Consider the following 13,419-nt stretch of genomic DNA (forward strand, 5'->3'; position numbering starts at 1 on the left):
CTCAGTGGTACAGTTCCTCTGGGTTCAATCCCTAGTACCACAAAAAATAAGAGATGTGTTAGGACCCCATAATCTGCATTATTACTTTCTTCTTGTTCATCTGTCCTTATCTGTTGTCTCTTCTCTCCTTTCCCTGTTATACTCTTGGATACGTGTAAGGTAAAGGGAAAAGCAAACACTCTGGTACTAGATTAGGACTCATAACAGCTGTAGTGATGGTTTTCATTTACTGAAAGTCAATGACCCAATATCAGTTTGCCTACTATGAGGTCAACTTTAGACCTTAGCAAAAGGGTTTATCAAATCCTCTGGGTGGTTGAGGATAGTTGCAGCATCAGGCCAAGGAAAAGATCCAGTGAGCTATTGGCCTAATGGACTTTTTAAAAAAGTGTTGCCCTTGCCAAAGAAAGAACATGACACCTGCATGAGAACCAAGGACCTTTTTTGGTTAGAACACAGTCAAGTAGCAGCTAAGCTGGAAGAAGCACCACATGTCTTCAGGGACAAAAAACCTCAATTGCCTCCCCAACAGCAGCCAAAGTGAACCTCTAGACCACTCAGCAAGTATTAAAGTAACATTTCCTAAATCAAGATCACACAGGTAGGAGGCTCCCATGCTCAGCTCACAAGCCCTGTGAAAACAGGAAAATCACATCAGTTAGACCCAGAGCCACAACCATGTACTTCCCACCCCAAGGGCACAGATCCTGGATCTTCCAAGCAGATAGAATAAAAATTTCTTATGTCTCTGACCCAGGCATTAAATTCTACATCCACTTCCCACTCCTACACCCTCATTCTCCAGGAAACAGCCCTGGCACCCCAAATCAGGTACTCACCCAAGTAATCATCCATCAAGGAGCCAATGGCAAACTGCATGAAAGAAGATAAAAGTGAGAAGACAAGGCGAGCACAGACCGTTCTCCTCCCTGCAAGCCCAGGCCTCCTGCCACCCAGAACAGCATAGAAGCCCCAGGAACTGTGGGTGATAAAGAAGTCCACAGCACTCAGCTCTGCCTGGTACAGCAGGCAAGTAGGCAAGAGACTCACAATGTCATTCTTGTCCACACGGGTCCCCACAATCTTCAAGCGGATGTCATCCTCCTGCTGAATCACAATGTCCTACGCAGAGGAGACAACAGTGCAGTCAGACATCCCCAGGGCAAAACTCTTCCCTCAGCCTGGCTTATGCCCCTTTGTGCCTTCCTCCTGCCCACTCACCTCATCCATTGTCTTGTAACATGGTGGGTTGGAGTTAGGATCAAATTCCATCTCTGATGGGATGGACTGAAAGGAAAAGTGAGACTGGTCAGCACTTTGCTTATTTATTTTTTGATGCTGGGGATCAAATTTAGGGCCTCACATATGCTAAGCAAGTGTTTTACTATTGAGCTTCACCTCCATCCTGTGAATAGGCAATTAATTAATTTATTCATATTTTTTGCTCTTTTGGGGCTTAAATTCAGGGCCTCATAGGTGCTAAGCAAGGACTCAACCACCAAGCTATATCCCCTCCCTGCACCTCCCCCACTGTTTTTTGACACAGGGACTTGCTAAACAGTCAGATTGGCTTCAAATTTGCCATCCTGCCTCAGTCTCTCAAGTAGCTGGGATTATAGGCACACAACACAGTGCCAAGCTGGGTCAGCATATTTTTTGAACTCAGGAAAACTTCCCCAGCCCTTTTTATTTTTAGACAGGGTCTTGCAGAGTTGCTAAGGGCCCCACTAAGTAGCTGAGTGTGAAGTTGACCTCAAAACTTGCAACCCTCCTGTCTAAGCCTCCTGACTCCCTGGGATTATAGGCATGTGCCATCTCCAGCTGGGTCAGCAAACTGAATGTTTTAGTAGATGGTCACAAATGGGTCTCTCTTCCTTAGCCCCACCCAGTGTGTCTAACTTACATGTCGAGAAATGAAGCAAGACATGGGCCCAATTTCTGTGAAGAGTCCAACCTAAGAGAAATATGAAAAATGATGGTTTTCTTTTCTCCCTCAAATCCATTTAAGTTTCCTTTCTGTTGCAGTTTAGATACAAGGTGTCCCCAAAGTCACATGTTAGACACTCATTAGGTGCAATGATTGGGCCATGAACCCTAACATAATCAGTGCATCAATCCACTTGGGATGAACTGGATGCTAACTATAGGCAGATAGGGTGTGGCTAAAGGATGTGGGTCACTGGGGGTGTGCTTTTGGGGCTTATATTTTTTCCCTATTGAGTGGAACTCGGCTTCCTGATTGCCTTCACTACTTTCCTCCTCTACTCCCTTCCACCATGGGGTTCTGCCTCACCTGGGCCCAGAGCAACAGAGTTGGCTATATCTATGGACTGAGACCTATGAAATCATGAGAGCAAAATAAACTTTTCCTCCTCTAAAACTGCTCATCAGGTCTTTTGATCACAGCAGCAAAAACTGACCAAACCACCATCTTTATCTGTATCCAGTCTGAACTGTAACATTTACTGAACTGCAACATTTGCTTTTTTTTTTTTTTTTTTTAAGTTGATTCTGGTATTGAACCAAAGGGCACTTTACCACTAAGCTATATCCTCATTCCTTTTTATTTTGAGTCTCACTATGTTCCTGAGGCTGGCCTTGAACTTATGATACTCCTGTCTCAGCTTCCAGAGTAGCTGGGATTATAGGTATGTGCCATCATGCCTAGCTCTTTGTCTTTTTCTAACCTTTCACTTTACTGTTTTTCTCTTCCCTACATGTTGGGGATTAAACCCAGGGCCTCGTGCATGCTACATAAGTCCCAAGGATCTACATCCCCTGCACCACCTTTTTTTTTGGTGGGTGGTGGTGAGTGGGAATTGAACCCAGGGACACTTTACCACTGATCCACATACCCACCCTTCTTTTTATTTACTTTGAGACAGTTGCTGAAGTTGACCTCAAACTTGTTATCCTCCTACCTCAGCCTCCTAAATTGCTGGGATTACAGAATCCATCACCATGCCCAGAATCTCCTTTCACTTAAATTAAGCAAACATAGTGTAGTTGTAAAGACTTGGGGCTGGGGTTGTAACTCAGTGGTAGAACACTTGCCTAGCATGTGTGAGGCACTGGGTTCAATTCTCAGCACCACATATAAATAAAAAATAAAAGTCCACTGACAACTAAAAAAATATTTTAAAAATTAGAATTTAAGCCTAGAACTTATTAGCCTAAGATATAAACACTTGTTGGCCATAGGATCTTGGGAAGTACATTTCTCTAAGCTTCAGTGTCTATAAACAGGGATAGAAGCACAGTCATTGTGGGGTTCTGTACAATACTTGGTCCACAATAACTACTCAGTTAATGTAAGCTTCTATTGTAGTTATTCACATTGACTCACATGCCACTGAGTATTTTGACAGGTGAAGAAATTGAAGTACAAAGAAATAAGGTACAGAGTTAATAAGTGAAATAGGGACACATCTCAGATCTTCTGAGGGACCACATCATGGCCTCCCTATGAATGGTCTTACCTTGTTGACCTGAGTGACCACAGCATCCACAACCTCACCTTTAAACGGCCGGAAAACAATGGCCTTGTACTTAACTGGATAAAGAACAAAGCCTCGGCCTGGCTGGATCACACCAGCACCAATGTTGTCAATGGTGGTGACAGCAATTACAAAGCCATACCTACAAAAGACAAAAAGAGAAAGGCACTGTATGTGCAAGAACCTCTGAACCCATCTGCAGCGACAGTCACTGAGCTTCAGGGAAGGAGGAGGAAAGATGTCACCTCTAACCCTCAGAGTTTAATAACAAGAGAAAGGCCACAGAAAAATATGTGTAAGCTCATGCTGCTTTCAAAATTTTACAACAAAGTCCAAGAAGAATACAGTCCTGAGTGAATGGCCCTCAATCTTTGGTATGCTTCAGAAGCACCTGGGAGGAACTTATAAAATGGAGATTCTCAGGAATGCTCTCAGGCAGTCCTGATTCTGGAGGAAAAAAAGAAGCTCAGGAACCAGCAAGATCAAGAACTGCCCCAGAAGCTGGATGCTGTGGTGCACACCTGTAATCCCAGTAGCTCGGGAGGCTGAGGCAGGAGGATCAAGATTTCAGTCAGCCTCAGCAACTCAGCAAGACCCTGTGTCTAAATAAAATACAAAAAAGGGCTGGAGATGTGGATCAGTGGGTAAGTGCCCCTGGGTTCAATCTCTAGTACCAAAATAATAATAATTTAAAAAATTTTAAAAAGGCTGGAGGAGGGTTGGGTTGTGGCTCAGTGGTAGAGCGCTTGCCTGGCATATGTGAGGTACTGGGTTCAATCCTCAGCACCACATGGAAAAATAAATCAATAAAGTTATCTGCAACTAAAACTAATTTTAAAAATAAATTTTAAAAAAGGGCTAGGGATGTGGCTCAGTAGTTTAAGCGCCCAAGTTCGATCCTAGTATACTAAAAAAATTGAAAAACTGCCCCAGAGATTTGCTTAGTGGTAAAAGACCCCTGGATTCAATCCCCAGTATGGCAAAAAGAAAAGGAAAAAAAAGAAAAAAAAAAAAACAAACAAATTTAAGAATGTATTTTTTTATATGTTTAATTGTCAGTGGATTTATTTATATGTGGTGCTGAGTATGGAGGCCTCACACATGCCACGCAAGCGCTCTACCACTGAGCCACAACTACAGCCCCAAGAACATAAATTTTAAAAAAATCTTAAAAAGAACAGCTTGCCAGGTGTGGTGGAAATACCAGCAACTCAGACCCTGAGGCAGGAGGATCACAAGTTCAAGGCCAACCTTAGCAAATTAAAGAAGCTTTCAGCCGGAAGATTCCAAGTTCCGAGCCAGTTTCAGCAACAGAGCAAGGCGCTCGGCAACTTGGTGAAACCCTGTCTCAAAATAAAAAATAAAAAAAGCTGGGGATGTGGCTCAGTGGTCAGGCTACCCTGGGTTCAATCCACATATAAAACAAAACAAAACAAAACATAAAAGGAAGGGCTGGGGTTGTGGCTCAGTGGTAGTGTATTTGCCTAGCATGTATGAAGCAGTGTGTTCAATTCTCAGCACTGCATATAAATAAATAAAATACAGGTCCATTGACAACTAAAAAATTATTAAAAAAACAAACAAACAAACAAAAAAAAAAACATAAAAGGAACAGTCCTAGGTCATTCTGATATTCTGATGCTGGAAGCCCAAAGACTCTACTACCCTGGAATGAATCAGCCCACTCATAAGGCCTGTGGGAGACCCCTCTGTGCAAAACTCAGAGAAGTCAAGCCTCAACCCTATTCCTTCTCATAAACTCTAGATCTGCTTTTTTGGATCATTCATTCAGGAAACACTGAGGCGATGTGTCATGCCAGGTCCCTGGGCACAGGGTATAAAGAAAGCTGGCAGAATCACAAAAAGACAGCACACATAGGAACAATTAGACTCTGAGATCTATGAGAACTGGCCTAATTCTATTTTCTTCACTGCATGTTTGTAGGGTCCAAAACACCCCGACACACAGCAGGAGCTTTAAAAGTGCGTACTACAGGAATGCCCAGTCTCGGCCGAGGGAAGTCTTATCCAACTTTGCGGGGCCTTGGGAATGAAGCAACTGGCTGCCTGGGGCGCCTGGGAGGGTGACAGGGCTCCCCAAAGTGGGTGGCAGGACCTTACAGGATTAGCAGGAGTTGGGTAGAGGTCTGCAGACATGGGGCACTGTGTGCGCATTGACCTTACAGCGCGGTGGGAGCGCACTCACTTTCCGGTGCAGGTTCCCTCCACCTCGGTGAAAAGCTTCTGCTTCACGGTATTGAGCAAGTTGGGGCCGAAGTAACGCGGGTGCAGCAGGATCTCGTGCTCCAGGGAGATCTGTGGGGAGAGTAGGATGGAGACCGGGCCAGGAGCGGCGAGGACATGAGACGAGAAGAGGCCCCAGCCCCAGCCCGGCCTCGCGCTACCGCCAGGCCCACCACCAGTGGCAGCCGGCGCCCTACTCACGTGGTAGAACATCTTCCCAGAGGAGCACGGGCTGCGTCGTCCCCACCGCCGACAACCGCCTCTCGGTCTCCGCCGGAAGCGCACGCTACCTCCCCAACCTCGCTTCCGGGCCCCTCGGCCAATCTGATTGAACCTCGCTGTGGTGGGCGGGTCCCCGCAAAGCCCCGCCCCTCAGCCCCACCCCCGGCGGGCGGTCAAACTGGAATCTGCGTAACGTGGCCTATATTAGATGCTCAGTAAATACTTAGCCCCCCTATTTTTATTAGTATATTATAATGGTGGGATTCCTTGTTAACATATGCGTAAATGCTCAGTGAACACTTATAAGCAGTGTTCATTATTAGTGAAAAATAACATAATTAAAGCACTTTTTAATAAAAACAAATATACATTCGGCAAATATTTGAAGACTGCTTTCACATAGTAAGCACAAGGACGGTTTAATCGCATTTAACCCACGCAGCAACGCCAGCGGGCAACTCTACCGTCATTCCCATATACAGAGGAGATCGCAGGCTCAAAAGGTTGTAGTCACTCAAGATTGGGGTTCAAATTCGTGATGTCCAACTCTAAGGCAAATTCAGGCATTCCGGATGTTTATGCATTCATTCATTCCTTCAGCAAACATTTACTGAGCACCCACTACATGACTCGCTCCCTGGGAGAAAACCTTATCTTTGTGCCACACGCACACACACACACACACACACACACACACACACACACCAGAGTGGGGCAGGGATGTGGGGGTGCCTCAGAACTGAGAATTCCTTATCTGTTCCCTCAGCTCTGCGCTGACTCCCTCCTCTCCTCTTTTCCAGGCCAGCCTCCCCGCAAGGACCTTACCTGCTGACGTTCAATGTGCTGGAGCTGGCTAGTACTGGGTGTCAATTACCAATCACCGAAAACCCAGCCATTATTCAAAGGTAAGTTATTTGCCGGGCATGGTGGTGAACGCCTTTTATCTCAACGACTCAGAAGACCGAGGCAGGAGGATCGCAAGTTAGAGGCCAGCCTGGACAAGTTAGTGAGTACCTCAGTAACGTAGGGAGACTGTCTTTACACGAAAAATAAAGGCCTGGGGTTGTGGCTCAGGGGTAGGACACTCACCTAGTGCGTGTGAGACACTGGGTTCAATCCTCAGCACCACATAAAAATGAATAAATAAAAATAAAGGTTTTGGCTCGTACCCAGTACCAGAGAGAGAGAGAGAGAGAAAGAGACAGAAACAAAGGAAATATTTATGCAAAACTCATTACTTCCTAGTTACTTTACATACTTAGTATTAAAAGTGTGGGGTTTTTCTTTGCTTTTGTTTGTTTGTTGTGGTGTTAGGAATCAAACCCAGTAGGGTATTACTTTTGAGATACAGCTCCAGATGGTTTTTAATTTTTTTTTTTTTTTTAATTTTGAGATGATCTTGAGATGACCCAACTGACCTCAACATTGCAATCCTTCTACCTCAACCTTCTGAGTTGCTGGAATTGAGGTTTACTGCCACTGTGCTATTCAATTATCAGTGTTCTTGAGGTTATTTGTATTTACTGTATCTGTGTGACATATTGTATAATTTGTGTTAGAGTTCTGGTTGCTCTAATATCTTCTTCATCAGGACTAGATAATGGCAACATTTTTAAATTAGTTTGGTTTATTCAGACTTCTTTTTAAAATAATTTTTAGTTGTAGATGGACGCAAAAGCTATATTTATTTTTATGTGGTGCTGAGGATCAAACCCAGTGCCTCACAGTGCTAGCTAGGCTCTACCACTGAGTCCCAACCCCAACCCTTATTCAAACTTCTAAGATGCTTGAATCTCTGGAGTAATGATTGACTTTTTGTATGCTAATGAGATGACTGGTGTTTGGGGGCTCCTAGGTAGCTTCAGAATGGTGGCTGGTCCCCCAAAAGACCAAGAAGCATGGTAACTGGGTGTGGTGGCACATGCCTGTAATACCAGCAACTGGGGAGGCTGAGGCAGGCAGATCAGAGGCTAAAGGCCAACCTCAGCAATTTAGTGAAGCCCTGTCTCAAAATAGAAAATAAAAAGGACTGGAGAGGGATGGGGTTGTGGCTCAGTGGTAGAGACTGGCATGTGCGAGGCACTGGGCTTGATACTCAGCACTGAATATAAATAAATAAATTAAATAAAGGTCCCTCAAAAACTAAAAATGTATATGTATATAAATGTGTGTATATATATATATATATATATATATATATATATATATATATATATATATACACACACACAAAAAACAGGACTGGGTTTGTGGCTTAGTGGTAGCATGCTTGCCTAGCACGCGTGAGGCCCTGGGTTCAATACTCAGCCTCACATAAAAGTAGAATAAAGGTATTGTGTCCATCTACAACTAAAAAACATATTTTAAAAAAAAGAACTGCAGATGCAAGTCAGTAATAAAGCACCCTGGATTCAATCCCCAGTACAAAAAACAAAAACTAAACTAAACAAAAAAACCCAAGGCATGATGGAGTTGGAACACTCAGCTTTACTCCCCAATCTCTGAGAAGGTGAGAAGGGCAGGGGATTGAGTTAATCACCAGTGACCAATGATTCAATCAACCATCTATGTATTAGAACCTCCATAAACACCCGTAAATTACCTGGTTTGGAGAACTTCTGGGTTGGCGAATGCATTTGTGCACAGGGAAGGTGTGTGCATGGCTTTTCCAAGTGTGCTTCATTATGACCACAGGAGGTTCTGGACAGAGAGCTGTCTCAGATGCTCTATTTCGTATGTGGGCTTATTTTTGTAACTATAGTTTAAACCAATGCTGTAGGTTGTCTCTTCAGTCTGCTTAATGTTTATTTTTGTGTGTCCCGAAGCTTCTTAGTTTGATGCAATCAGGTTTGAATGTTTTTTGTTTTTGTTGCCTGCACTTTTGGGATCTTATCCAAAAACTCTGTCATATACCAATCTGTTTGTTCATGTGTGTGTTTAGATGGAGTTTCACAATGTTGCCCAGGCTGGCCTCCAACCACCGAACTCAAGCAATCCTCCTGCCTCAGCCTTCAGAATAGCTGGGACTCCAGATGCACACTAAGAAAGACAGTGGATTAGAATAAATAATTAAGCTGAGAAAAGTGGCACTTGTCCAAGTAATTCAGGAGGCTGAAGCATCAGGATCACAATTTCTTTATTAAAATCTTTTTTATTTTTACAGACTGCATTTTGACTCGTTGTACACAAATAGGGTACAATTTTCATTTCTATGGTTGTACACAATGTAGATTCACACCATTCATGTAATCGTACATATACATAGTGCAATACAGTCTGTTTCATTCTACTACCTTTCTGTCCCCCACCTACTCCCGCCCCATTTTCCTCTATACCATCCAAAGTTCCTTCATTCTTTTCTTCCCCCCGTCACACCCCCTCGTTATATATTGTCATGCACTTATCAGAGAAAACATTCAGCCTTTGGTTTTTTGGGTTTGACCTATTTCACTTAGCATGATATTTTCTAACTTCACCCATTTATCAGCTAATGCCATAATTTTATTCTTCTTTATGGATGAGTAATATTCCATTGTGTATATATATATATATATATATATATATTTTTTTTTTTTTGCAGTGCTGGGGATTTGAACCCAGGGCCTTATGCTTGCAAGGCAAGCACTCTACCAACTGAGCTATCTCCCCAGCCCTCCATTGTGTATATATACCACATTTTCTTTATCCATTCCTCTGTTGAAGAACATCTAGATTGGTTCCACAGTCTAGTTATTGTGAATTGAGCTGCTATGAACATTGATGTGGCTGCATCACTGTAGTATGCTGATTTTAAGTCCTTTGGGTATAAACCAAGGAGTAGGATAGCTGGGTCAAAAGGTGGGTCCATTCCAAGTTTTTTTTTTTTTTTAATATGGAACGCTTCATGAATTTGCGTGTCATCCTTGCACAGGAGCCATGCTGATCTTCTCTGTATCATTCCATTTTTTAGTATATGTGCTGCTGAAGCGAGCACCCATTCCAAGTTTTCTTAGGATTCTCCACACTGCTTTCCGGAGTGGCTGCACCAATTTGCAACTCCACTAGCAATGTATGAGTGTGCCTTTTCCCCCACATCCACGCCAACACTTATTATTGCTTGTGTTCTTGATAATAGCCATTCTAATTGGAGTTAGACGAAATCTTAGGTTGGTTTTAATTTGCATTTCTCTAATTACTAGGGATGATGAGCACTTTTTCAAATATTTGCTGATCACCTGTATACCTTCATCTGTCAAATGTCTGCCCATTTCCTTAGCCCATTTATTGATTGGGTTCTTTGTATTTTGGGTGTAAAGTTTTTTAAGTTCCTAATAAACTTTGGAGATGAGTACTCTGTCTGAAGTGTGTGTGGAAAAGATTTTCTCCCACACTGTAGGCTCTCTTTTCACATTATTGGTTGTCTCCTGTGCTGAGAAAAAAACTTTTTAGTTTAAATCTATCCCATTTATTGATTTTGCTTTTATTTATTGAACTGTGGGGGTCTTGTTAAGGAAGTCTTGTCCTAATCCAATGTGATGGAGATTCAGGCCTACTTTTTTTCTTCTATTTGGTCTCATGCCTAATTCCTAGATCCTTGATCCATTTTGGGTTGAGTTTTGTGCAGGGTGAGAGACAGAGGTTTAATTTCATTTTACTGCATGTGGATTTCCAGTTTTGCCAGCACAATTTGTTGAACAGGCTATCTTTTCTCCATTGTAAGTTTGTGGCACTTTTGTCTAGTATGAGATAACTATACTGATGTGGGTATGTTTCTGTGCCTTCTATTCTTTACCATTGATCTACCTGTGTATTTTGGTGCCAATACCATGCCAGTTTTGTTACTATTGCTCTATAGTAGAGTTTAAGGTCTAGTATTCTGATACCTCCTGCATCACTCTTCCTGCCCAGGATTGCTTTGGCTATTCTGGGTCTTTTGTTCTTCCAGATGGATTTCATGATTGCTATCTCTGTTTCTATGAGAAATGTCATTGGGATTTTAATTAGAATTGTGTTAAATCTGTATACTTTGGAAGTATGGCCATTTTGATAATATTAATTTTGCCTATCCAACATGGAAAATCTTTTCCATCTTCTAAGCTCTTCTCCAATTTCTTTCTTTAATGTTCTATAGTTTTCATTATAGAGCGCTTTCACCTCTTTGGTTAGATTGATTCCCAAGTATTTTATTTTCTTTGAGGATATTGTGATATGCTGTTTTCCTCATTTTCCTTTCAGATGTTTCAAAGCTTATGTATAAAAATGCTTTAGATTTATGCATGTTGATTTTATATCCTGCGAGATCCAAGATGGCGGACTAGAGGGAGGCTGCATTCCTTGTCACACCATAACTCCGGTTTCAAGCAGAGGATATCTGTTTCCTGATGAGGCAGTTTTTGCTGCTTATCAATCCCCTGCTGTTAACCCCATTTGTCTACTGCGATCATCTGCAGTCTGCCAGCATATTGACTACTTTTTGAGTACAGATTGCTCATTGTCTGGCACCTACCATCTGCCATTTGCCTGCTGTTTGCCTGTCCATCCTACCTTGCCTTTCACCTGCCCATCAGCAACCACCTGAGGGTCACCTCCCAATCCTCCGACAGCAGTCAGCAGAATCACCACAGACTGCCAGTGGAGCACCAGCTGCCTGCTATTGCCTGGAAGTTCACTGTCACAGTACCTGCAGGTTTGGTTGCATGTGGCTGCTGCCATTTTGAGACAACAGCCAAGACTTGTAGGACTCCTGGGCAGACTGACTGAGCCTCATCTCCAGGATCCCTCAGCCTGACCGACCACTCCCTGCCTTTGGGGCCCTCAAATCAACTGACTGCTCCCCTCCACTAGGATCCCCAGACCAACTGATTGCACCCCGCCTCAAGGATCCCGCAACTAGACAAACAACACCCCACCTCCAGGACCCCTGCCCTACCAACCATACCCCGCCTCCAGGACCTCCAGTTGACCACGCCAACATCCGGAGCTGCAGCTCCCCATTTGCCAACACAGCCTCCAGGTTTATCCAAGATGGCCACTCTGATTTCCAAATGTGTTGGCAAATGGGGAGCTGCAGCTCGGGTGTGAGCATGGTCGGTTGGATGTCCTGGAGGCAGGGTGTGGTTAGTTGGGCAGGGGTGCTGGCGGTGGGGTGCAGTCTGTGGGTCTGGGAGTCTCAGAAGCAGGGAGTGGTTGGTCATGCTGAGGGGTCCTGGAGACAGGGCTCAGTCAGTCCACCAGGGGTCCTACAGGTCCTGGCTGTTGTCTCAAAATGGTGGCAGTCACATGTAACCAAACCTGCAGGTACTATGACAGTGGACTTCCAGGCAACAGCAGGCAGCTGGCGATCCACTGGCAGTCTGTGGTAGGTTTCGAGGATCACAATTTTGAAGCCAGCCTCAGCAATTTAGCAAGATCCTCTTTCAAATAAAAAAACTGGAATGTAAGTCAATGGTAAAACACCCCTGGGTTCAATCCTCAGTCCAGAAAACAAAAACAAAAAAAAAAAAAGAAAGAAAGATAGTTAAAAATATATGGGTGCAGTAGCACAGGCCTGTAATCCCAGTGGCTTGGGAGGCTGAGGCAGGAAGATCACAAGTTCAAAGCCAGCCTCAGCAACTTAGCGAGGGCCTAAGCAAGTCAGCAAGACCCTGTCTCTAAATAAAATGTTTTAAAGTGCTGGGGATGTGGCTCATTGGTTGAGCACCCCTGGGTTCAATCCCAAAAAAAGCAAAAATGAAAAAGAATTAAGCATGGTAATAGCAGATATTGCTTATTGGTTACTTCCTAAATGCCTGTGTTAAGTAAGCTCTTTATATAATTATCTCAATTCTCATAACAACCTAATGAAGTTAGTACTATTATTATCCCCATTTATAAATGAGAAACCTTAGATCCACATAGATTAAGTGGAGGCATTCGTGTATGAATCTGTATATAAGCTTGTTAACTAGTTCATATTCTACTGCTTGAGATTCAGTCTTGGACAAAAAATGATACCAGAGCAATGCCAATTGTGTCTGTTCCTCAAAGTGTGTGATTGAAAACTTAGGATAGCAGACCTCAAAAGGTGGTCTGCAACAGAAACTTTCTACTTTGGGGCATGGGTGGGTGGGTACCAGGAATTGAGCCCATGGGTGCTTTATCACTGAGCTACATCCCCAGTCCTTTTGTTTTTTATTTTGAGACACAGACTGGCTAAATTTCCCAGGCTGGCCTCCAATTTCTGATCCTCTCAACTCATTCTCCGGATTCGCTGGGTGTGTGCTTCATGAGTCGGCCCAGAAAGACACTTCCAAGAGATTGGTGGGATCCTCTTCCAGTTACACCTCTATGGTGCCAGATTTTCTTCATGTACTCCAATCAAAACAATATATCATAATAGATGAAAACAGAAGCAGATGTGAAAATCTAACTTTCTTCTGTTAACTTAGATATTACAGAGATTTGAAAAAATGCAAATAAATGCCAGTTATTCTCACTG

The 13,419-nt window shown here is 43.3% G+C and overlaps 1 protein-coding gene across 1 annotated transcript; it reads right to left on the reverse strand.

Moving 5' to 3' along the window:
• Window positions 1–425: 425 nt before the first annotated feature.
• Window positions 426–6,052, reverse strand: POLR2G (RNA polymerase II subunit G). The gene is made up of 8 exons (XM_079105670.1): window positions 5,943–6,052; window positions 5,704–5,813; window positions 3,480–3,639; window positions 1,904–1,954; window positions 1,222–1,287; window positions 1,051–1,122; window positions 840–873; window positions 426–632 (listed from the first exon to the last, which is right to left on the reverse strand). Exons 1-8 carry the CDS (start codon window positions 5,952–5,954, stop codon window positions 619–621), a joined length of 519 nt encoding a protein of 172 aa, XP_078961796.1. The 5' UTR covers window positions 5,955–6,052; the 3' UTR covers window positions 426–618.
• Between the last annotated feature and the right edge of the window lie 7,367 nt (window positions 6,053–13,419).

The sequence above is a fragment of the Sciurus vulgaris genome (genome assembly GCF_902686455.1).
Source record: "Sciurus vulgaris genome assembly, chromosome: 11".
NCBI lineage: Eukaryota > Metazoa > Chordata > Mammalia > Rodentia > Sciuridae > Sciurus > Sciurus vulgaris.